Source organism: Sinocyclocheilus rhinocerous, unplaced genomic scaffold, assembly GCF_001515625.1.
Source record: "Sinocyclocheilus rhinocerous isolate Xijiao unplaced genomic scaffold, SAMN03320098_v1.1 scaffold898, whole genome shotgun sequence".
In the NCBI taxonomy this organism is placed as follows: domain Eukaryota; kingdom Metazoa; phylum Chordata; class Actinopteri; order Cypriniformes; family Cyprinidae; genus Sinocyclocheilus; species Sinocyclocheilus rhinocerous.
This window is the reverse complement of record NW_015652144.1, coordinates 1026603-1051189: the sequence shown is the minus strand read 5'-3', so window position 1 is coordinate 1051189 and position 24587 is coordinate 1026603. Positions and strand designations below refer to the sequence as shown.

Genomic DNA, 24587 nt, shown 5'->3' with positions numbered 1-24587 from the left:
ACTTTTTGGTTGTTAAAAAAAGGTGCGCTCGTTCAAAACAGTTGCGTTCGATCCTTCGCTGGCTGTGCTGATTTAAATCTAGCGGTTCTTTTGTGTTTGTGTCGCAAGTTCAGTGACGCAGGTAGTGACGATTCTCTCCGGCCAATCCGTGATCAGCAGAGTTTACATGTCACGGTTCACTTGGAACCTCAACAGAGGTGGTACTAAAAAAAGTACCAGGTACTGTACCCAGTGGAAACCCCCCCAAAAGTGAACCGTACCGTGCCCTACCATGCAGTGGAAAAGCGCCATTAGAGAGGTGTCATCATCAAAACCAATAAAAAAATATTTTAGAGCAAAATATTTTTTTTCTCCTTACTTCTCATAGTACCCATGGAACCTGTATTAAATGAGTCATATGTTAATTTCTTGATATTTTTTTCTGTATTGTTTTGTGTGTGAAATTCAGATCTACTCTAAACCTGAATACCCTGTGATATACAGCACTATAAATGATGAAACCCCAAATGTAAGTAGACCAGACATGCACTGATATAATGAAATATCAGACATGAATATATCCTGCATATTTACAATCTCTTTCTCCACAGGATGCCAACAAGGACATAACCACCTACAGTACTATTGATAATGTTTCTGGGAGTGAAGCAGTAGGTTTTACAGAAATATTGGCATTTCATATCATGTGTTTATGGTACTGCTGGCAATTAATTTGAAATGATCTCACTCTTCCAGAGGCCTCCAGCAGTTGGAACAATATACTGCACTGTGGCTCCACAACAACAGCAACAGTGAGAAGAACACAGGAACAGACCCTTCTGACCAAGAGAAACAAAATCAGCAGCAGTGAAATGTTATCACACCACTTTTTTGGGGGGGCAGATTTTTGGCTTATTTAACAAATACACAAACACTGAATCCACTCATGCAGTTGACTTTTTCCTCTTTCCTCTTGATTTTCATTTGCACATTGGTGTTTCTGGTCTGCCCGTACAGTATAAACGTATTGCACACTGCACTCTGCTGCTGATTTCCGCACGATTAACATTGTAAATAGAGCGGAAGTCAGTGAGACTCGAATGTTGAAGTGTTGCTTTGGACTTAATCACTCAGTGTTTTGTGGTTGATTGTTTGGTTGACTGTGCACTTTATCACATTTTTTTTTTAAGTTTAATGCAAGTTTAGCACGCTACAGGAACCAGTGCAGCCACAAGACATTTAGAACTGTACTTAAAGTTGAAAGTAGTTGCATAACTAAATGTATGCAAAATATATTTTTTGAAAACATTTACACGATAAATTAACAGTCACTAAGCTTCTTAGTAAGGCCTTCATTTTTTTATGCATTTATAAGCTTATTATGTGTTTCGTGCATTTTTATGATAGGCCTACCTCACATTATTTTAGGAAGTGTTGTTTCTAGAGTTTTACTGTAAGCTCGTGGGTGACAAACAGCATCTGACTACAGTTTCCATTACATCAGGAGTACAAGAATGGTTAATTTTTGATTATTCTCAGAGGCATTTTTCATAATTTCAGCTTCTGTCTTTTACTCACACGTCCGTAAAATGGTGTTCTCTGATTCTCATTGGTGTTTTAGTGTTTGCTGCAGGTAAGAAAGAAAATACATTCCACCCTCAAAACTAGGTTTTATATTTGTGTTTATAAACCACCTTGTTCTTCTGAGTTCATGTGTAGCAGCTGTTGTTTCTTTGCATATTTTACATTTACATTACATTACATTTAGTCATTTAGCAGTATTTTAAAATACAAAAACTTAACATTATCAATCTAAATGAGCATAAAATTTATAATGGGGTGAACAAGACTTTTATTGTAGAAATAACTTAAATTTATTAGTATGAACTAAAAATATTGTGTTACACCAGCTAATAAATTTGAGCAAAACCGTTCACTGGGATACTCAAGCATTTAAGCATTGCCAACTATAGATTTCTAGGTAACACTGCTTAAAATTCCATGCGAAATGTACTTAAGAAGAGGGATGCAAAAATGATGCACTATATTTTTAAGTAAATCTAGCATATAATTTTTTTCAGTGTGAACTCAAAATACTGGTGTTAAGGGTATTGGTTTTCTTGCCGAATCACAGCCCGTGCAAATGCTACAGGGAAATGGACAATAACTGATTCTCCAGCCAACAATATTTTTACTGTGAAACTCAACAATCCAACATCCTCAGACTCTGGATATTACTGGTGTGCTGTGGAGATCGGCACTCGTGCAAACCCTGATGACAGAAAACGTTTGTATTTAATTGTTCAACAAGCTAAAAAAAAAAATTTCTGGTGCATTATTATTATTATTATTATTATTGGTATTATTATTATACATTGAAATGTGGTTTTATAATTCAGTAGAAATATTAAATATTTCAAAGTTCAAGAACTAAAAGTTTTTGCTGTGTGTGTTCAGCTCCTGATGTGTCTGTGGTGAGCAGCAGTGTATCTGGACATGAAGGTGGTGATATCAGTGTTCAGTGTCTCTACAGTTCTGGATATCAGGATAAACTCAAACAGTGGTGCAGATATAAAGATCAGAGCTGTTACACAGTGGGGAGGACTGACACATCCCAGAATTCATCAGTCCAGATCAGTGATGATGATGGGGGAAGATCCTTCACTGTGCTGATGACTGGACTGAGACTGACTGATTCTGGCTGGTACTGCTGCTCTATAAGAGATCTGCAGATTCCAGTTCAGCTAACTGTAACCAAGGCAAAACTTTCGTGTTAGCCAACAACATACAGATGGAAAACGTTATTAATTTAAATTCAGAGATATAAAAACGTAAGATAACAGAAGAAAAGTATAAGTTTGGTAAAATATATTTTTATATCCAAAAGAGATGCAAATTAATACGTTACCACATTCAGAAAAAAGGACAAAAGTTACTGGGACAATAGGCTATCCTTTCAAAGGTACCTATTTATACTCCTAAAGAATGCATATTAGTACCTTGAAGGTATTAGTACCTAAAGTGTCCATAACAGTTTCTAAATGCTATATATAAACTTGAAAGGTCCTGCCCCAGTGACAGCTTTTATCCGGTTGAATAGTATTATCGGAAGAGGGAAGTCAAGATACTCAAGAACAGAACAACTCAAGATACAGAAAGAGAAACACAATGACCGCATATGCGAAGACAAACACATTCTACATTTCAATCTGGTTTTGGCTCATTTTAGGTGAGAGTATACAGTACATGTATTGCTGTGTTAATCTCTAATAGATCCTGTTTAGAATTTTGCAATGACGGATTTTATGCTCAGCTGTTCATGCTTTAATTTGTTTTATGTGAAGATTTTATGTGAAGTGACTTATTGTTGGACATAACATTTTGTGTGTTGTTTGTTAAGGTGTTAAAAGCTACGACGGTTGGTCAAACTATGTATTAACTATTCAGACTGGAGGATCTGTCACCATCCCATGTCATTATGACAAGAAATACACACAGCAGAAGAAATACTGGTTCTCAGAGATTGATAAATCTAATACATACACAAACACAACAGATGAGAATCTGTCAGTAATTGATCATCCTGATCAGAGTCTCTTTACTGTGACTATGAGAAACCTGCAGAACAAACACAAAGGACATTATTATTGTGTTGTGGAGACCGGAGAACAACCACCGATAAATATAACATATGAGCCTTATCTCAAGATTCAATCTGGTAAAACATTTTGCAGTTGTTTTAATCTCATTCTAATGTTCAATTCTCTTCATTTTAAACTCTCTCTCTTATTCCTCATGTATTTTAGAATCTCAAATGACTGGTGTGTGTGTGTGTGTGTGTGTGTGTGTGTGTGTTCAGCTCCTGATGTGTCTGTGGTGAGCAGCAGTGTATCTGGACATGAAGGTGGTGATATCAGTGTTAAGTGTCTCTACAGTTCTAGATATCAGAATAAACTCAAACAGTGGTGCAGATATAAAGATCAGAGCTGTTACACGGTGGGGAGGGCTGACACATCCCAGAATTCATCAGTCCAGATCAGTGATGATGATGATGGGAGAAGCTCCTTCACTGTGCTGATGACTGGACTGAGACGGACTGATTCTGGCTGGTACTTCTGCTCTGCTGGAGAGGCACTGAATCCTGTTCATCTCACTGTAACTGAGGCAGAACCAGGTACAAATTTTTCAATAAATCATAAATTTTTGAAAAAAGTTTTGATACGACATATGAAATAAAACACAACTAAATTTACTTTTTTTTTTGTCCGCAGGCACTGTCAGTGACAAAGTGTTAGTATTTAATCTGTTCTCTGTAAATGGCTTTCCTTTATAATAATCTTTGTGAAATTATTCTATATTTGTCTCTGGTTTATTTCATGACTAACAGTCATTTCCTCGTTGCTCTGGTGATATTCTTCCCTTTCTCCTCCTTTTTGTCTTTGCAGAAATACCTTAAACTGCATAAACACATTGCATTACACCAAATACACAACATAATGTTCTTTTTAGCAACATCATATGACCCCTTTCATGTCAGATATTACTGTTTCCTCTCTTTTAAAATGAAGAACAAGATAAACATCAAATCAGAGGGAGAAACGGCAGCAGAACCACTGACATGGTAAGTCCTTTATAAGAAGCAAGTTGTGAAAATGTTGGTATTATAATATAGGGTTCAACGGGGCTAAAGGCGCACCGGGGTAAAACACACATTTGACTTATTAATTATAAATGCACATTTTTTCTTAATGTGTGTCTTTAACCCCTATGTTATGTGCCCTATCAGTTCATTTTTAGTATACAAGACTCTGTCTTCTTTGATAACACAGCCTTTTCATTCTAATCAATCTAGAGATTGTTTTAGAGTAAATATGAGAAAAGAAAAGCATTTGTTGTTTTTGTCCAGCCTTCCTTGTAGCTATTTTCATTGTGTTGACCAAGGAACAGGTAGTTCAGAAAGCGAGTCATAGCCTATGTTTATTCTATCCACTTCATTTGTCGGACTGATTTAAAATGGTAACCAATGAGATAATAAGAATGATCTATTAAAAGAACCAGCTCATCAGAGGCATTTTATTTTTACACAGGCCTGTTGCATAGGAAATAACCCTTTGATGTGTGCTGTGTCATGTCAGAAATATAAATACAAAGTTATGACCAACAAACTGCTAATTGAATTTATTGGACTTATTTCATACAATATTTCTGACAAGAATGCAACACTATACACATACTTTACGCCACTCACATATTTCCAGGACATGTAGCCTACAGTCATTTTGGTTTCTTGATGTTACTGTTTTTATTGTTTTTTGTGTGATTGTATGAAATGCAGATCTACTCTAAACCTGAAGATCCTGTGATATACAGCACTATAAATGATGAAATCCCACATGTAAGTAGACCAGACATTAATATACTTATTTTAGGGTGACCATATGTTCTATTTTTCTTAGGCGTGTCCTGGGGTCCGTTCTTCGTACCTCGCTTAATACAGCTCAGATGATTTGAAAGATGCCAGATCTTTTAATCGTGATAACTGATCTCTGGCTAATTTGGTTCTTAAAACGAAATTGCAGATTTGATTAAAATATCTGGATTAAGTTGTCTGAGATTACTGTGCATTCTTGTGTTCCGCGAAAAGGGCAGATATATAGATACTTGAAAGTGCGATCAGCAATGCAGGTATTGGCTGGCGACAAGACAGCAACATCATAGAATTAAAAAAGACACCTGACAAAAAACTTGACAAATTTCTGGATCTTTATAAGGAAACGTGCACTGTTTTTATTTTATGTTTATTTATTTTTTACATGATTCCCAATTATTTATATTCATGATTTCTAGTATTCGTACAGGCTTTACATTTTTATTTCAATGTTGTAATTAGCAATTCATTTAATTTTATCTTTGAAGCAGATTTTTGATACAGATTTGTTATCTGTATCTTCTACGTTCAAATCAAGCCACTCCCATAATAGCTGTCACCACTCAAATAAATGCACGACTCAGATTAAATGTATAGCATGTATGTAAGACTCCAAAACAATTATAAAGTAATTATTTCATCATGAATAAATCTTTCAATAAGTAAAACTGGCTGTGCCTATAGTAATATAGACTACACAACATTCTAATATTATTTTCAAATTAATTTTTTAATTATTATTATTTTAAATTATTGTCCCTGGACCAGTAGGATACTCTTGTAATAAAGTATCGGTGGCTGCTACTTATTTCATGTAAACGGGTTTAGATCGTATCTTTTTAAGTCTTAAAAAGATGCAATCAAATCCTGTTTACATGAAATAAGCCTGCTCCCGAGCTTTAAGCTTACAGACCTGTTGCTATGACAGCAACTCCAGGATGAGCTTCAAAGAACCAAACAATCCAAGATCATGCCAAATCGTCAACAATCAAATCCAGCTAATTGAGTTAGCGATGTATGAAGAACGGACCCCTGGCTGGGATTACTAAATTGCCTAAAATGTCCAGGTTTTGGCTTTGTTTTCTTATTGATGTGCTCTCTACATTATTTGCTTTGCTTTGATGCCTCTATAGATCCCACCCTCTTGCATGCCACGATTGGTTGTTAATGTACAATGCCTGCACGCTATTGGTCAAACTACTTATCTGTCATTACCATCAGCAAGTATGAAAACAATAGGAAAACAAAACCAAAACCCAGAAAGTTTAGGCAATTTAGAAATCCCAGCCAGGACAAGTCTGGAAAAACAAGACGTATGGTCACGCTGAATTATTATTATTATTTTATTACGATCCCTTATTCCGCAGGATCCCAACAAGGACATAACCTACAGTACTATTGATAATGTTCCTGGGAGTGAAGCGATGAAGTCTTCAGCTGGTGGAGCAATATACAGCATAATATACAGCACCGTGGGTCCACACTGACAGCAACAGTGAGAACAACACAAGAACACAGACCAAGAGAAACAAAATCAACAGGACTGTCATCACACCCTTTTTTTATTTTCTTAAGTTTGTTTTAATTAATTTGCTCATGGGGTGTGTATTTTATATTAAAACACCTAATATTATATTTTCAAAAGGACCTATATGAACAGATGTGAGGGTCAAGACTATTGAAATTTCAAAAAATAATTGTAAATGAATGCACAGTTCATAACTAGCCTACTCTGTCAAAAGTCTTCTCCTGAGAAAATGGGATTGTTTCTTAGCAGTATGTAATTCTACATTTTGTTATATAGTCTGTTTAATTTCTTCACTGTAAAAATCAATTTTAGTTTACTTGCTTGATTTCTGTTTCTCGCATTATTACAAACACAAGCATATATAAAATTAAATAAAAATGATTGCAGTTGTATGTGTGAACAGAAATAATAATTTGACTCCTTTCCCTCAATGGACTTTCACTGATCTGACGGTCTGATGTGGTGAACGTGGTGAACAAGTGGAGCAGAAGTCAGTGTCATCATTTGAAGTGTTGCTTCTGTACTTGTGTTTTTGTGATTCAACTGTGTAGATTCTTTTATTTTTTGCTCAGAAGTTCCTCACGGTCATTACAGGAAACGGTGCAGCCACAGTGCTTTTAAACTGTACTTGAAGAAACAGAATATATTTATGTATGTAGTATGCATGTTTTTATGTACTTGAATCTCACATATTTTTGAGAAAATATAAGAGACTGGGTTTTTTTTAAATCTCGGATATACTCCGATATAATGTTTCGATATTTCACTGCTATTAATTGTGTTATGAAATCCTTTGAGGTTTAACATATTTGAAAACATGGACAGTTTAAATTTAGTATATTCATCAGTTATTTTGTTAATCATATTTGCTTGTTCAAAATTATTTTATACCAACCCCCATGAACCCCTTACCTCAGTTGGAAAAATGATTGAACACAATAATAAAAATGGAAACTTAAGCTAACAGTTACACATAACAGTTTGTGTGCTGATCATTTTCACGCTTCTAGAATGTAACATTTTGTTCAGTGTTTGTGGGTTCACTGTTCTGTCCGCAACCTTTGGGTTACGAGTCCGACTCTCTAACCATTAGGCCACGACTTCCCCAAAGCGGCTTAAACCATTGAGTGTGAGGTTGCTGACTCCAAACTGGCTACTTCGCTCACTTCCTAATGTTTTTGTGGTTTAAGGCGATAGTTCTGCCCTTCCTCTGAAACAGGAAGAAATAGACACTGCAAGAAGTGACCAGATCCTCTCATGCTCATGCACTCCGCTATAGAAATGATTTATAGATAATGACGCTTATGATGACATTTTCTCAAAGTTATTTTTACCCATCCAGATTTTCTATCGTCATAAATAATAAGACAGCCAGATAGTTTTATCGTTTACTGTACTTTGTCATTCTTCTAGTTACTTAGGCCTACCAATAGCGGCTAGTGAATTGGAAGTCTCAAAATAAGGTGGATACTCGTAATTCTGCTCTCAAGAATTATTTGGATGTTTTGTATTCTGTGCACCTCCTGAAAAGTTGATGAATACAGTTAAAGATGCTCTGAATCCAGTAAAACGTATTTAATGTTTGCATAGTTTAATAAAGGAAAACAAACTCGCTACTTAAGGAAAGTTATTTTAGTATAAAATGTGATTTTTACCTATAGTCTGTTCATTAGACTGAATAGGTCCCGTAAATTATGTTGCACCTGGGCAAACTGAGTGCCAGGCACAGAACCGGTCACAGTTAACAAAGCTTTGGCAATTTGAAACTTTATTATAATGTGATGGCAAATATGCTTTCCAACTAATTAAAAAATATATCTCACACACACGTGTCCTGCAAAATCACATCTACTGTCCTGCAACAGAGCAATAACCTGGTGGACAGTTTCCACATTTTCCCATTCATGAATGTTTCTTTATCGCTTTAATGTGTCAAAAACTTTAAGCAGCCTGGCCGATATACTAATATATATACGATACAGCAAAATATATAACTTATCAAAAACAGACAGGAATTCTGCTATTAAACAGGACCACGGGACTTTTTTTTGGGGGGGGGAAATTCTGCACCTCTGTGCATGCCTTTATTACATTACAATTCTATTTAAAACGATTATTAGCGAGTGACGAATGGTCTTATCATGGGAAATTTAAGTTCAGGACCACAAACAGTGACTGATATGGAGTCTGTACACAAGCCCTGTGTGCTTCTCAAATACACCTCCAACACGGCGGAGGACCAGCATCCTCATTGGCTTGATGAGGCGCCTGTTGGGGCTGCTGATGCTGAGATTAATGGAGGGAGAAAGGAGCCAGAGAAAGAGGAGAAAAAAGATGAAGAAGAGTTTCTGGAAGAAGCCCGCTCTCTGTGTCTGCAAAATACAACCTGGCTCAGGCTGAGAAGAAGAACCGGCGTGAGACGGGATCATGTTGGAGATTTACCGATGGTACAATCACATAGAGATGTTATTATGAAGTATTGATTAATGGTTGATTTGATTTCACTGTCCCAAAACAATGCTGTCATTAGTGACAGTTTAAGGATCCTATGTGTTTTTGATCAGGTGATGATCTGTCTAGTCATAACCAAATTAGTTAATATGTTTTTTGAGTTTTAACAAATTCGTTCACAATGTTTAGAGAAGTTTATTTTAAGATGTAAAAGTGCCCCTAAATGAAGAGCCACTCTTATATTTTACTTATTTATTTCATTATTCATAATATTATGGCACCAACTTCTGAAGTCTGTCCCGCTGCTGAGGAACAGCTGGAGCAGGACGTTCTGGACAAGTGTTAGAATAATACATTTGGGAATTAGATGTTATTATAGATGATTAAATTCAATAGAAAATTTTATTTTATTCTAACTGCTTTTATTTATCTCATAATAGGTGACATCCAAAGGCATTATAAAATTGGCAAAAAGCTGGGTCAAGGATGATTTGGCTTCCCCTTCAACTGGCACACAAGTCCTCCTGCAGAGGTCATATATTATCCCACAGACCACGACCTGCACTTGATCAGTGAAAACAACTGGACCAGACCAGTCCTGGTAGTGTCTGGCGCTTTGGCTTGAAGCAGCAATACTTGCATCTAATAATTATTTGTATTTTGTAATAATAATAATATATATACATATATATATATATATTCACACACACACACACAGTCGTGCTCATAAGTTTACATACCCGTTGCAGAATGTGCAAAATGTTAATAATTGAAACAAAATAAGAGGGATCATGAAAATTGCATGTTATTTTTTATTTAGTACTGTCCTGAATAAGCTATTTCACATAACAGATGTTTACATATACTCCACAAGACAAAATAATAACTGAATTTATAAAAATGACCCCATTCAAAAGTTTACATACCCTTGAATCTTAATACTATGTGTCATTGTTTTTATATTTTGTGATAGTTGTTCATGAGTCCTTTGTTTGTCCTGAGGAGTTCAGCTGCCTGCTGTTCTTCAGAAAAATCCTCCAGCTCCTGCACATTCTTTGGTTTTCCAGCATCTTCTGCATATTTGAACCCTTTCCAGCAGTGACTATGATTTTGAGATCCATCTTTTCACACTGAGGAAAACTGAGAAACTCATACACAACTATTACATAAGGTGAAAACATTTACTGATGCTCAAGAAGGCCACACAATGCATAAGAAATTATGACAATTTTGTAAGAAATAGTTATGTTTATATATGCTCAATAAGAAAATATATAAGAGATTAAGACAATTTTGTAAGGAAGTTCATACGAAATTTTGTAAGAAAATTAAGAGATGCAAGCTATTTGTTTAAATGCTGTTTAAATATTGAAGAACATTCATTTAAAGAATTTATATAAAAGATTCTAAGGAATTTTGTTAGAAAATTTATTTATAATACATTTGTATTTACAGTGGAAGTCAAAAGTTTGCATACAACGTGCAGAATCTGCAAAATGTTATTTCGAATTTATAAAAATGACCCCATTCAAAAGTTTGCATACACTTGATTCTTGTTGTTACCTGAATGATCCACAGCTGTGTTTTTTTGTTTTGTGATGGTTGTTCATGAGTCCCTTGTTTGTCCTGAACATGTTAACTGCCCACTCTTCTTCAGAAAAATCCTCCTGGTCCCACAAATTATGTGGTTTTTCAGCATTTTTGTGTATTTGAACCCTTTCCAACAATCACTGTATGATTTTGAGATCCATCTTTTCACACTGTGACTGAGGACAACTGAGGGACTCATATGCAACTATTACAGACGGTTCAAACGCTCACTGATGCTCCAGAAGGAAACGCAATGCAATAAGAGCCAGGGGCTGAAAAATCTTTGAATTAGAAAATCAGGGTAAATTTCACTTATTTTGTCTTCTGGGAAACATGTAAGTATCTTCTGTAGCTTCTGAAGGGCAGTACTAAATGAAAAAAAAGTTATTTTGGCAAAATAAGAAAAATTTACACATTTGTACAAAAGTTTACACCCCCCGGCTCTTAATGCATCGTTTTTGCTTCTGGAGCATCAATGAGCGTTTAAATCTTCTGTAATAGTTGCATATGAGTCCCTCAGTTGTCCTCAGTGTGAAAAGATGGATCTCGAAATCATACAGTCATTGTTGGAAAGGGTTCAAATACACAAAAATGCTGAAAAACCACAGAATTTGTGGGACCTGAAGGATTTTTCTGAAGAAGAGCGGGCAGTTTAACTGTTCTGGACAAACAATGGACTCTAATGAATGAACAACTATCACTAAACCAAAAAAAACCCCCCAAAAAAACAAAAACAGCTGTGGATCATTCAGGTAACAACAAAGTATTAAGAATCAATGTAAACTTTTGAACAGGGTCACTTTTATAAATTCAACTAATATTTTCTTTTGTGGACTAATATGTAAATGTCTTTTTTGTGAAATATCTTATTCAGGTCAGTACGAAATAAACATTTACATGCATTTTATATGTACCCTCTTATTTTGGTACAATAATAAACATTTAGCAGATTCTGCAGATTAGGCTGCTGCAGAAGTCATTTCTATCTCTTCTGAACCTTATATGGCCCTATATGCTAACATCTACTGCCATCTCTTCAAAATGATTACATTTTAAAAACAGAGTTGAGATATTTAAAAACTATATATTATACAAATTGAATATGATCAAAGCCCACTGAGCAGCAGAAACTCATCAAATTTGGCATGTTTTTCAGGCTTGTTGTACATGTGTACCATGTTTTGTGAAGATCAGGCATTGCATTTGCAAGATTAGTCATTATGGGTCACACTCAAAAATATGTCTATTTCTCCACATCTGGTGCAGTGGATTTCTGCAGAACTCAGTCTCTGTAGAGTCTCTGTCTCCCTCTTCTGGTGATGTTTGGGACGTACAGCTCTCTAATGGGCTAATGATGTGGGTTGAGCTAATTAGTGGAGGCAGGTGTTTCAGGTTAATTAGAAGCTATAAAAAAACCTCTGATTCCTGGGGCGGATACAGAGAGTGTGAAGAGTTTTTGTTGGCTTGTGCTGTGTCTGTGTCTGTGTCTGTGTCTGTGTCTGTGTCTGTGTCTGTGTCTGTGTCTGTGTCTTTTGAGGGAATGAGTGTGGCTTTATTGAAAGAGTTGTATTGTGTGTTTCTGAAAAACAAGAGCATGGAAAGGCAAAGTTGTAGGAAATGCTTCCCTTTGTTCTTTTGGGTTTTTATTTCTTTTCATTCTGTTTTGAGAGTCATAGAGCCAATCTCTTGAGTTATGTATTTTGGCTTTTCTTAAGCCTGGAAACTTTGATTTTGATGGGTCCCAAATTTCAGTTTGTCCTTCAACATGAAAAACTACCCGTTAAGAGTCGGTTTAATGCCCGAACGAACACATGGCCCTTATATGAACCTGAATAGTTAAAAGCAACAGTCTTTTGTGTATGTAGTCTCTTATGCAAATGACTCCTATTTGCATTTGTCATTATTTATTTTGCTTGTTGAATTGCTTTGGATTTGAACCTTGGGCATGTTTTTATAGGACATGTCTTGTTAATACAATGCTCTGATAAATAAAATGAATCCTCATATTTGGACACACTGAATGATTTATTTTTTTGCCGCTCAAAACTAATGTATATTCTGTCTAGTTCAGATTTGATGCATAAAGCACATAAACATGGCCTATAATATGACAATAACTGTCCCTTTTTATTATGAATGGTCACTAAGCTAATTAGTCATGCCATTGTTTTGTACATTTATGATACCTTGTATATTTTTGTGTTTATTTAGACAAATACTCTTGTGTCAAACCATTACTGCAATAAGGATGTGATCTAGCAATGTGTGTGTGTGTGCACAATATTTGTCTGTGAGGTCTCTGCTGACTTCAGTTTTTATTACATCAGTGAATGCAGTAACTGGAACTGCTTATTTCTCTCTGGAAGGAAGTCAAATGTTCATTTCAGGTTCTGCCTTTTACTCACTCTGACCGTCACATGGCTCGTTCTCCGATTCTCTTTGGTGTTTTACTTTACACTGCAGGTAAGACACAGAAAATACTTTCTACCCTCAAAACATGTTTTTATAAACTACCCTGCGTTACGTTGTATATTTTGTTGGATTTACTTCCTAAGGACACAACAGGGTCATTAAATAGAACTGTGTGTTAAATATATTCCAATTTAGAGTGCGGTTCAGTTTATATCAGGCTGTGTAAAACTTAATCGCAAAGAAAATCTGCTTCAAGTTCACATGCATAAGAAACCTTTCAACAACTTTTATAAATGTTTCAGTAACCACGAGTTTGCAACATTGATTCTTGTCATATGGGAAAAAATGAGTCATGTGCATTTCCCTGCAATTATTATTGTTATTATTATCAATTTAACAGCAATATAATAAAAAAAAAATATCAGAAAATATTTGATACATAAACCTTTATTTGAGTGTTTCAGGTGCAGATATAAAGATCAGAGCTGTTACACAGTGGGGAGGACTGACACATCCCAGAATTCATCAGTCCAGATCAGTGATGATGATGGGGGAAGATCCTTCACTGTGCTGACGACTGGACTGAGACGGACTGATTCTGGCTGGTACTTCTGCTCTGTGGGAGATCTGCAGGTTCCAGTTCAACTCCTTGTTCAGAAGGACGATAAATATAAAAATACATGTAAGTCCAGTTATGTTTCGAAAAAAGCATTTCATTTATAAAAGACATAATGCATTTATTTATATTTGAAGTGTGTGTAAGTGTGTGTGTGTGTATATATGTGTATGTATATGTATATGTATATGTATATGTATATATATATATATATACATTATATGTACAGTATGTTATAATATATATATATATATATATATAATATTCATTTTAAAAATTATCTTTTGCTTTTTGTCTTCTGATCTCAGCTGAAAGTGATGATGCTGGTCTATTTCCGTAAGTACATCTTGAATTTATCAAGTCAGATAACCAGGGGTACACATAATCTCATATTTAGTTAAGAGGTAAAAATATTTTGACACCTACTGATTAAAAAGCTACTTTTCTTAATTAGGTTTATATTCACATTTTAAACCCATCAAATTATTCAATTTTTTTAATAACAGCTCCATATGCAGAAACCAAACAGCAAGCAATGATCCGGAGGACAGCAACTGCTCTCCTGGCAACTCTACTGACCAGATGCACTGGATTTTTCTCCTCTATACTGCTGTGCCGCTGCTTCTGTTACTGATGCTGGTTTTAGTCATCTGGAGGCTTATTAAAAAACACAGTCAGTTCTAACACTTATATATTCAATTCAAAGCACTATTCCACTGCTAATGCCTCAAATCCAATTTCACAGGAGTTATTGCACTGTCGCATTACATTACCTTGGTGAAAAGTCCCCGTGAATATCACTTATTTTTTCTCATTTATATATTATTTTGGAACTTTTTTAGGTTTCTTGTGGTTTTGTAATACGATTCTTCCTATTTTAAGATGGGGCTTTGTCCAAACGAAGACCTGACGTCTGTTCTGTGGTATGTGTTTATAGGCCTTAAAATGTCCACGTCAGACTAAAGACCCGTTCTCACCACGGAAGATCACGTTCTAATTCAATGAGAATACAGACGTTCACACCACAATTACAAAGATAACAACACAGTGGAATCACTTCCAGAATGATAAAAACATTAACAACCAATCAGAATCCACTGGACTTTAAAGAGTTACAAGTCCGCAGTTTTAGTGTGGAATTGGGCTACTTTTAGACTGTTGCCACGGGTTAAAGCTATCTCTCAAGAACAAATTCGTCGGAGGGGAAAACCTAGGAAAAAAATACGATTAGGCTAGTTTTGGCCTAGTTTTGATTATCAATTGGGTGAATTTTTCCCCCCCAGACCTGGCAATCCTTAACTGCAGAACGTTATTGTCCGTTGGTGTGGACGTTAATATAATTATAGTTCTTGGTGTTAACAGGCATGTGCACTGCATAACACTTATTCCATCTAAATAATCTTTTAAAGTTGTTTTTTCTCTCTCCTTTCACAGGCAGAAGGTCCAATGACTGTTGCATACGACACTGTGGTCTTCAAGAAAGCAGAAGACCATGTTCAAAACCAGGTCTCCATTGTAAGTACTATTACATTGCTAATAATGCACATAAAAGATAGCCTATTTCCTTTTGCAAGAATATGATGTAATCTATTTGATCTCATTATCAGTGGAAATGCATAATGTAGTGGCCTCAATGCTTTAAATCACTGACTTATTGAAATTAATCTCACTCTGTCTTGTGTTTTATTTAATCCTTCTCAGAGCCGTCCTCTTGAACGAGAAGAAGTGATCTACAGCACTCCGAAACTTCACTAATAACAGATTATCTCTGGCCATTCACATTATGAATATTACAATGTTAAGTAATGGCATTTTCTGTTTTACATCATGCGCAGTTTCTTGTAAAGCCGCAAAAGATTTCATGTGAGAAAGAAAAAGAGGAACTTAAGTGTTGCATGCATGCAGGGACATGGTTGTGTCAGATTATTATTTTACTCTTAAGATTCTTGCCACATCTGTAAAAACAGTGTGCATGTTTGTAGAGATACATTTTCTTCTGCTTTTCTACTTTTATTCTTAGTCGATGTGAGAAGCAAAACTGAAACATCTTTGCCACATCAGAGACCGACACATGAGTTCAGGTCAGCTTGCAATTAGTTACACCACTTCAGAGAAACCCGAAAAAAATATGCTGACTTGAAATTGGATTACTCAATATTTGTCTTTGCATAAAGAACTTTTTTTTTTTGATTGAGCTGCTATATGTTTTAGCATTTTTATTGTTGTTTGTGTAAGGTTTCGTTGTAAAAAGTACTTCAATCTATACATAAAGGAATATTTTAATGGATTTGCAATTAAAATATAATAAATGTTAATATATAAAATGTCTACATGGCTCTCATTCAAGGTAATATTACTGTGTGTGTGTGTGGTAACTAAAATCATAAAACAAACTCTGTTCCTTGCAATAAAAAATAAAATGAACTGAAACTAACTTTTTTCACTTCAGCTTATTGCCAACTCAACATTTCTGTACTAAAATAACTAGACTAAAACTAAAATAACAATTAATGGAAACTATACAGACATTTTAAACTTATGACACAAACAACAAAATGACTAATAGTTAAATTAAAATGAAAACAAAAAATATAAAAACTTAAACATTATTACTCAAAATATTATTATAAAACTATAATAGTATCTCTACTTTAATAACCCTGTATGTTGTGAATCAAATGCAGCTTACTGGTGACTGTCACACTTTCACTCTTTTTTTTTTTTTTTTTTGACACAGCAAATCTCAAATAAAGGCATAATTTATTCGGATAAAATAGGTTGATATTTGATAGACATTTGACAGAAATACACAAACTATTGTAATGTTGAGCAGAAGCTTAACCAACACCTTGAGATGTTCCCACAAGCTGAAATGAATGCTTTTATACAGTTTACCCTGATGTGTTTCACTACTCAATAGTCCGTGTAATGCTGGGGATGAAAAAAGCCAAGAGGAAAGAAAACTCACACTCTCAAAAAAAATACTGTTATATGAAAGAAACTGGCATATCTAATAACTTACAAAAGCTAGCTGTGAATGTAGAGTCCTGTTTGTTTATTCACAGTGTTATTCCAACAGAGGTCAAGAGGAGAGCAAACGAGCTTCAGACGGGAAATAGATGCGACTACTTCATTTGTATCCAGGATAGTGAACAAACTTCCCACCCGCTTTTGGTTCTTGTTTACAGCAGGTTTCATTCTCTTCTGCTGCCTGCCGTTCACACACAAATACACACAGGAATGCATTGGAAAAGAAAGGATATTTGAAATATGTAGACAGCATTTTCAAGAAGAACGACATTAAGCTATTCACACTGCCTGACACATATCGCTGGACACAGGGATGTCCTGACAAATGTCCTTTGCTGTTGTCCTCAGTCCCTGTCCAAGAGGTCAAACCCTCAGCCTGGATCACTTCATTTTACAGTAACAAGACAAAAAATATCAGTTTTTGGTAGTTTCATGTAACCTCTTCTTTCAAAGGTATAGGTAACCGCTCTCATTCCATAAGAATTTGCTTTCAGCAAAAACCTGCACCATTAATGAAGGAACAGTTCATGCAAAAATGAAACTTCAGTCATTTATTCACCTTGATGTTGTTCCAAACAGAGGCAGCAATATAAATGACCATAATCTGTCATAGTGAGTGATGAATACTGGGTTGTTGAAACATATTTAGCTCTCACAACTACACTTTTTTTTTTAAATTTGGGGTTGTTTTTTAAAGGGGTCATCAGATGCAAAATTCACTTTACAAGTTGTTTGAACCTAATAATGTGCTAATTAGCCAGTTTCACGGCTGAAGTTTACAGTCTGCTCGTCACCCCACGGAAGAGAGGGGCGGGGTCAGCAGAGCTCATTAGCATTTAAAGCGACATGGACTAAAAAACAGCTGGCTGAAAACAGAGCTAATTTTGACAGGGTAAAAAGGGTGTTTTTTTAGACTACCATTGAGAAATTTTAACCAAAGTATGTTATAGACTTTTCATTAAGACCCTAAAGAATCATATCAACTGGGCATCCGATGACCCCTTTAAGAAAGTCTCATAGGGCTCACATGGCTGTATTTATTTTTATAAACAATACAGTAAAGACATAATATTGTGAATTATTATTATAATTTAAAATAACTGTGCGCTATTTAAATATATTTTAAAATGTAATTTATTCCTGTGATGCAAAGCTGAATTTTCAGCATCATTCTCCAGTCTTCAGTGTCACATGATGCTTCAGAAATCATTCTAATATGTAAATTTTCTGTCAAGAAAGTATTTAATTATTTATATAAATTATCAATGTTGAAAACAGCTGTGAAACTTCATATTTTTGTGAAAAACGTGATACATTTTTTTTCAGGATTCTTTTAAGTATAGAAAATTTAAAAGAACGGCATTTATCTGAAATGGAAATCTATTGTAATATTATAAATGTCTTTACTGACCTCAAACTTTTCAATGCTAGCCTACATCCAATGAATTATTTCCCTGGACTACTCTTGGAAACACTTTTTTCACTCACCGTATCCTCACTTGCATTTTCTTCCTGATCTATTTTTGCAGTCTTGCTTTACAATGATCTTTTCTCTCTTTTCCCTAGCACCCCTATCGCTGTAGAAAAATGCAATATTTTTTCTGTCAAAAGCATTTTGACATGTTTTAAAAATTATTCCAATTACAAAAAAAAAAAAATTACATAATTTTCCAAACCCATATGCTTTCACTTTTCCTCTGTGCAACACAAATGAGAACTAGTTAAATATGCAGAATGGAAAATGGAATATGTTTTTTTAAAATAACCTTAAAATGTATCCTAGTGCTTTAAAAAAAATCTCCATTTGTGATTCTACAGAACAAAACAATCATGCAAACAATGCAAATGGTAACAATTTTTGGATTAACTATTCCCTAAAAGCTGCTGTGTGCAATCCCAGAGATGATTATAACTAGCCATTTGTAGGTTGATTTCCCCAAAGAGAGTAAACATTGATGTTTGTAACATTTATCTGCTTGTTTAAGCTGCACAATATACACGCTTAAGAAATAAAGGTTCCCAAAGGTGTTTTTTGTAGCAATGCAATTGAAGAACCAGTTTTGGGTTCAACCTTTCAGTGATCAGTTTTTAAAAGAACAATTTTCTCTTTATGTAAAGAACATTCAAATACTCTGAAGAACCTTTTTTTTTCGCTATAAATAACCTTTTGTGGAATGAATATGTTCCATGATAGTTAAAGGTTCTTAATGGAACCATAGATGCCAATAAAGAACCTTTAATCTTTCCATTGCTCAAAAGGTTCTTTAGATTATTAAAATGTTCTTCACACCAAGAAAAAAATTATTTTATAAAACTGTTGTTCACTGACAGGTTCTTTTGGGCATCCAAAAATGGTTCTTCTTTGGTATCACTTTTATTTTGAAGAGTGTAGCAACACTGACTCAACCACTTCCTTGACTTTCAGACTTTTTTTTGCAAAAATCCATTCGGTGGCACTGAAACTACACACCACAGCTTTAAAATCTGTTATTCCTTCAATGCTTTTCACCAAAAAATAAATACATTTGTGCTCTCAGAACGAAAGGAACTTCAGCAGGATAACATCCGATGGCAAGAACCTTGAAGTCTATCCAGAGATCCAGTTCAGCAGTGGATCTCATAAGCGATTTGCGTGTCAAACAGCAAGCTCTGGTTCATGAACAACCCTTCGGGATCAAGTGGCGGTCCTTCGCCTCCTTCTGCAGGAGCCCTGCGGGGTCCGATCCCCACGGCCCGGCCCGGGGTCAGCATGCACTCACCGGCCTTTAGCGTCGACCCCTGTTGGCTGCAGGATGGCGGGGGAGGCAGCACCGGTTTGGCACGGTTTAACACGTACATCTCGTGGCCGCGTTCGTCCCGGTACTCTTCAAGTTGAGCGAACGTGGTGGGACCATCGGAGTAGTCGTTGACGTAGAGGATGCTTTCCTCTTTGCTGGCGCCGTATCCGCCTTCCTCTTTCTGCCGTTGGCGGTGGCGACTGTAAATCATGCAGAGAAGCAACAACGCCGTCAACGCCAAAAGAGAGATTCCCACCGTGATGGCCGTCTGGGTCGCGGTTCCCAGTGCGTTGAAGTCCATGCTTTCAAGCTCATAAATCGGCTCCTGACTCACGTCCACCGAAGAAGGATGATAGTAAGACGAGGAATGCAGTCGAGGCCAGATTTCCGAGCGGGACAAAGATGAAGACATGTTCACCGACAGGTGAAAAGTCACCCGAGCCACTCCGCCGGGATTCCAGGCCTCGCATTCGTAGCGTCCGGCATGCGCCACCGTGACATTGCTGAGAAACAGCATCCCACTTCCCGTGTCGGGATCGAAGCTTTCCCGGTCACCTCCGTCGTCGGTTCCTCCTCGGACCGGCCCGTGACTCGCCGACCCTCCTTTTCCCCCAGGCCTGGCCGTCACTAACCTCCCTCTGGTCTTGGCATCTCCATCCATCCCGACCTCCTGCACCAGACCTCTGGGAGACAGCTGGGCTTTTCCGTGGGACGCTTTCCTCCAGGTGACTTGAGGCTGCGGGTATCCGGACGCCTGGCAGGACACACGTAGACTCTCCCCCAAACGCACCGTCAGGTGGCTGGGCTCCAGTTGCACTATGGGCGGAATGCAAATGAGGCTGTTTGCGGGAACCTCGACCAGACTGAGATGGGAGAGGCGCGGAGGTTCGGCGCACAGCATCCGGCGCTCGGCTGAGCTTAATAGCCTCTGACCCTCTTCGTTTATCCAGCCGCGTAGCCAGTGCAGAGCACAGTCGCAGCGCCACGGGTTATCTGTAAGAGCAAATGCAATATAAGCCTCTCAAAATACAGCATTATTAAATATTTATTCAAACAGAATTGTTGTGCAAAAATATTTGAGAAAAAGTAAAGCTGGTCTGACATCTAAATGCCATGTCACTGTGGTACGTTTGCAGGCCATGCAACTCATATAACACTGGACTGTTTTATGATGAAAGTTTGGATCATGAATATTAATTAGCTTACTTAACCTGGCAGAGCTACCAATGGAAACATTTCTTAATTAATATTTATGACAATCTCACATGGGCTTTTTTTTAAAGAGAAAAATCTTAAAAATGAATTATTTGATCAAAAATGCAGTAAAAACAGTGATATTGTGATATTATAACAATTTAAAATAGCTGTTTTTTATTTGAATACATTTTAAAATGTAATTTATTCATGTGATGCAAAGCTCCAGAAATATTTCTTGTTATTGTCATTGTTGAAAACAGTTGTGCTTCATCATATTTTGTGGAAATTGATACCTTTTTTTTTCTTTCAGAATTCCTCAGTGAATTGAAAGTTAAAAAGACAATTAAGTTAAAAAGCATTTATGTGAAATATAAATCTTTTGTAACATTGTTACAACATTTTTAACATTTTGTAACATGTCTTTACTGTCATTTTTGATCAATTGAATGCAGGACGCTGAATAAAAGTATTAATTTATTTATAAAAAAAATCTTACTGACCACAAACATTTGAATGGTAGTGTTATTTCAGATTTTTCGTGGTATTGGCTAATATGAACCTCTTACCTGTGACCCTCAGCACCTGCAGGCTGACGAGGGGTTTGAGTGAAGCGGGACTCAGGGTTCTCAGGTTGTTCCTGCTCAGGTCCAGAAGAGCCAGAGAGGACAGACCCACCAGAGCTTGATCTCCCAGAACCTCCACCGCATTCTCCTGCAGATGCAGCTCCTGCAACCGCTGCAATCAGCATTTCATCACGATTATCACTACAGGCATGATCGTAGCTATCATAAAAACACACTTTGTAAAGCAATCTAGCATAATGCAGAGTCATCTATTTTCACTTCAGTGTCTCTATCGAATTTGCATATTGCTGAAAAAGCCCCTATTAATTTAGCACTTTTATGAGTATTTGTACTGCTTTTCTGTGGCTTCTGCTTCTCCTCTACTCTCATGAAACATGCACACTTTGGCATAACATTATGTAAAGTCTGTGCAAATATTTGGAACATTTTAAAAATAATTTTAGTGAGACAGCAAATTATGGTTTTAATATTTCAAAAATGATCTCACATTGTTAGGATGAAATGTTCTAATTTAGTTTGAACTCCACAGACCTTCGATAGTGGTAATTGGAAACTGCAACAAGTATTATTTCTGTGTTCACAATTCGCAATTACCCCATAAGCAAAATAAAAGTCCATGATAGCGTTTTGATGGCTTTACAAAAGATGAAAAAATATTTTGCAAAATAAATGAACTTTTCCACGACATTCTAATTTATTGAGATGCACCTGTATATATATATAACTTTGTTAGATTTACAGTCAAAAGGTCCAATAAATGAAGTTCTTAAAATGTTTTGATATACTATAAAATGTTTGTTCAATCATTGCATTTGGTTCAAATAAATTGATAGGATGCCCTACCTGCCTGTCAACCTATGTATTTGCATAGCTCTGAGCAGCCAATAGCGAGAGTTTGGGGCGGGGCTACTGTAGCAGACTGAGCCCGAGGGTGTTTAACCGGTGAGGAAGAAGAAGACATTCAGATTCCGTTACAGAAGCGTAAGCAAAAACAAAGATTTACCAAAATACACAAAAACAGACATTATGGTAAAACCAGGGTAAACAAAGGCGGAGGTTTTTACAAGATGGAGGCTTTGAATGAAATGTTTGGGTTTCAGTCAATACGACGAACTTGGGCTGTTTCTTCTTCACAGGTAGGCCCTATGCTAAACTCTATGTTAAAAGTATTACTAAAATGTTGGTTCTTTTATTGAAAGCAGCATACTTTTACCTGTTGAGACATGCTTTCATTTTTTGTAGACCTGTGAGAGCTGTGTTTGTGATATTTGACGCGCGAAATGGGTGTTTGAAAATATGCTTTATCTTTGTATTTCCGCTAGGTGGCACTAGTAGCACAGAAACTGACTAGCCTACCTTTAAAACAGTACTTATAGGCCCGGTTGCACAGACGGGGTTTAGCTTAAGCCAGGACTAGGCCTTAGTTAAATGAAGGTATTTAAGCAGCGTTTATAAAAATGTCTTCGAAGAAAACATTACAGGGGTGCGTCTTGAGACAGAACAATGGCACTGACATATTTTAAGACATGTCAGAACAAGATATTTTCAGCTGAGACAGCTCAAACATGCATTTTAGTCTGGGACTAGCCTTAAGCCTCGTCTGTGAAACCGGAGGATAGTCAATTACATTTCTTTCCAATGCAAAAATCACTTGTTTCTCTTTACAGTTTCATTTTGGAAATAACATTTTTATGTAACAAGCCAATAAATTTACAGTCCGACTCCTAGTTGAACCTTTATTGCCAATCTTTAAATTAATATTTTAGTCACATTAATGCTGCACATTAATGCTCCTATAACATATGTTAAATTGTAAAAAATTGCTAAATCATTTGGAATGTTAAAACATTTGAAAATGTATATTTTGATAGGCAGAATGTCGCAGACGGCCGTTCCACCTGCAGTCCGCGGAAAGTGTAGTCCTGGAGTCTGGTGATCTGGTTTCCTGCGAGGTAGAGGATGCGCAGGTGGTCCAGGCCGCGGAACACGTCAGCTGTGATCAGGTGGATGCGGTTTCCGTTGAGCGCCAGCTCCAGAAGCAGACCCAGGTTTCTGAAGGCCCCGGCCTCCAGCGTGGAGATGCTGTTATTCTGCAGGTAGAGGTAGTGCAGCTGGCCGAGGTCAGATAGATCCCGCTGACGGATCTGTCCGATGGCATTGTCCTGCAGAAAGATGGTCTGGACAGGACACAGATTCCGTGGCAAAACATTAGTACATTAACACAGGTTTGTGACATGGTTAATTTTATAAACTAACATTAAAGAATTTTAAGCAGAAAGAACTAGAGATAATCAGTTTAACCTGTATTTCTTACCAATATTCACACTTTTCAGCTTTAAAATAGCTAGTCTATGGATAAATAACACAATTCAGTTCTCTGAGAAACAAAATAATAATAATAGTAATTCATTATTATTATTATTAAATTGATATTTATATTTATACAATATTTAAATATATAATATATAGATATAATGTGTAAATATTTTAATATTTATATTTATTAAATATATTGATATTCATAGCTGTAATCGAATGATCATTTAAATTACATTAATTATGGAATTAGTATTATTGTTGTTTAATTTTTATTAATAGTTCAAGTATTATTGTACGTAGTATTATTATTGTTAAAGGTGTTGTCATTAATAATAATATGAATTATAAAGTACATAAATAATACATGACACATAATACACTAACAATGGAATTAATAATAATAGTAAAACAACCACAACAAAAAAATATATAATAATAATAAAATCAGTATTGTACATATTATTATTATTATTATTATTATTAATGCTGTTGTAATTAATAATCAAATTAATAATACATTATATTAATAGTGGAATTATATATATTTTTTATTATTGTTGTAGTCTAATGATCATTTAAATTATATTAATAATGCAATTATTATTAAATTATTAATCAACAGCTCTCAGTGATATGTGTCGGGTCCCCGCTATAATAGCAGCAACATTCACAAATG

The 24587-nt window shown here is 36.0% G+C and overlaps 2 protein-coding genes and 1 long non-coding RNA gene across 4 annotated transcripts in view; 2 read left to right on the top strand and 1 right to left on the bottom strand.

The window, feature by feature from the left end:
• Positions 1-16126, top strand: part of LOC107713677 (CMRF35-like molecule 1) — a 21667-nt gene extending 5541 nt beyond the window's left edge. The window contains exons 2-9 of the mRNA XM_016519260.1: positions 3380-3697; positions 3839-3944; positions 13853-14070; positions 14313-14340; positions 14511-14677; positions 14887-14927; positions 15439-15519; positions 15706-16126. Coding sequence (XP_016374746.1) covers positions 3380-3697; positions 3839-3944; positions 13853-14070; positions 14313-14340; positions 14511-14677; positions 14887-14927; positions 15439-15519; positions 15706-15759 — 1013 coding nt within the window. The 3' untranslated portion in view covers positions 15760-16126. The remainder of the gene's footprint in view (positions 1-3379; positions 3698-3838; positions 3945-13852; positions 14071-14312; positions 14341-14510; positions 14678-14886; positions 14928-15438; positions 15520-15705) is intronic.
• On the top strand, positions 430-832 carry LOC107713679 (uncharacterized). The gene is made up of 3 exons (XR_001636918.1): positions 430-508; positions 591-650; positions 736-832. It is a non-coding gene; the product is annotated as an uncharacterized LOC107713679 (long non-coding RNA).
• Positions 16127-19446: 3320 nt separating the features above from the next.
• Positions 19447-24587, bottom strand: part of lrrc24 (leucine rich repeat containing 24) — a 21658-nt gene continuing 16517 nt past the window's right edge. For both annotated transcript variants that reach the window (XM_016519258.1, XM_016519259.1), the window contains exons 3-5: positions 23491-23769; positions 21575-21743; positions 19447-20804 (exon numbers count right to left, since the gene is read on the bottom strand). In XM_016519258.1, coding sequence (XP_016374744.1) covers positions 19639-20804; positions 21575-21743; positions 23491-23769 — 1614 coding nt within the window. In that variant the 3' untranslated portion in view covers positions 19447-19638. The remainder of the gene's footprint in view (positions 20805-21574; positions 21744-23490; positions 23770-24587) is intronic.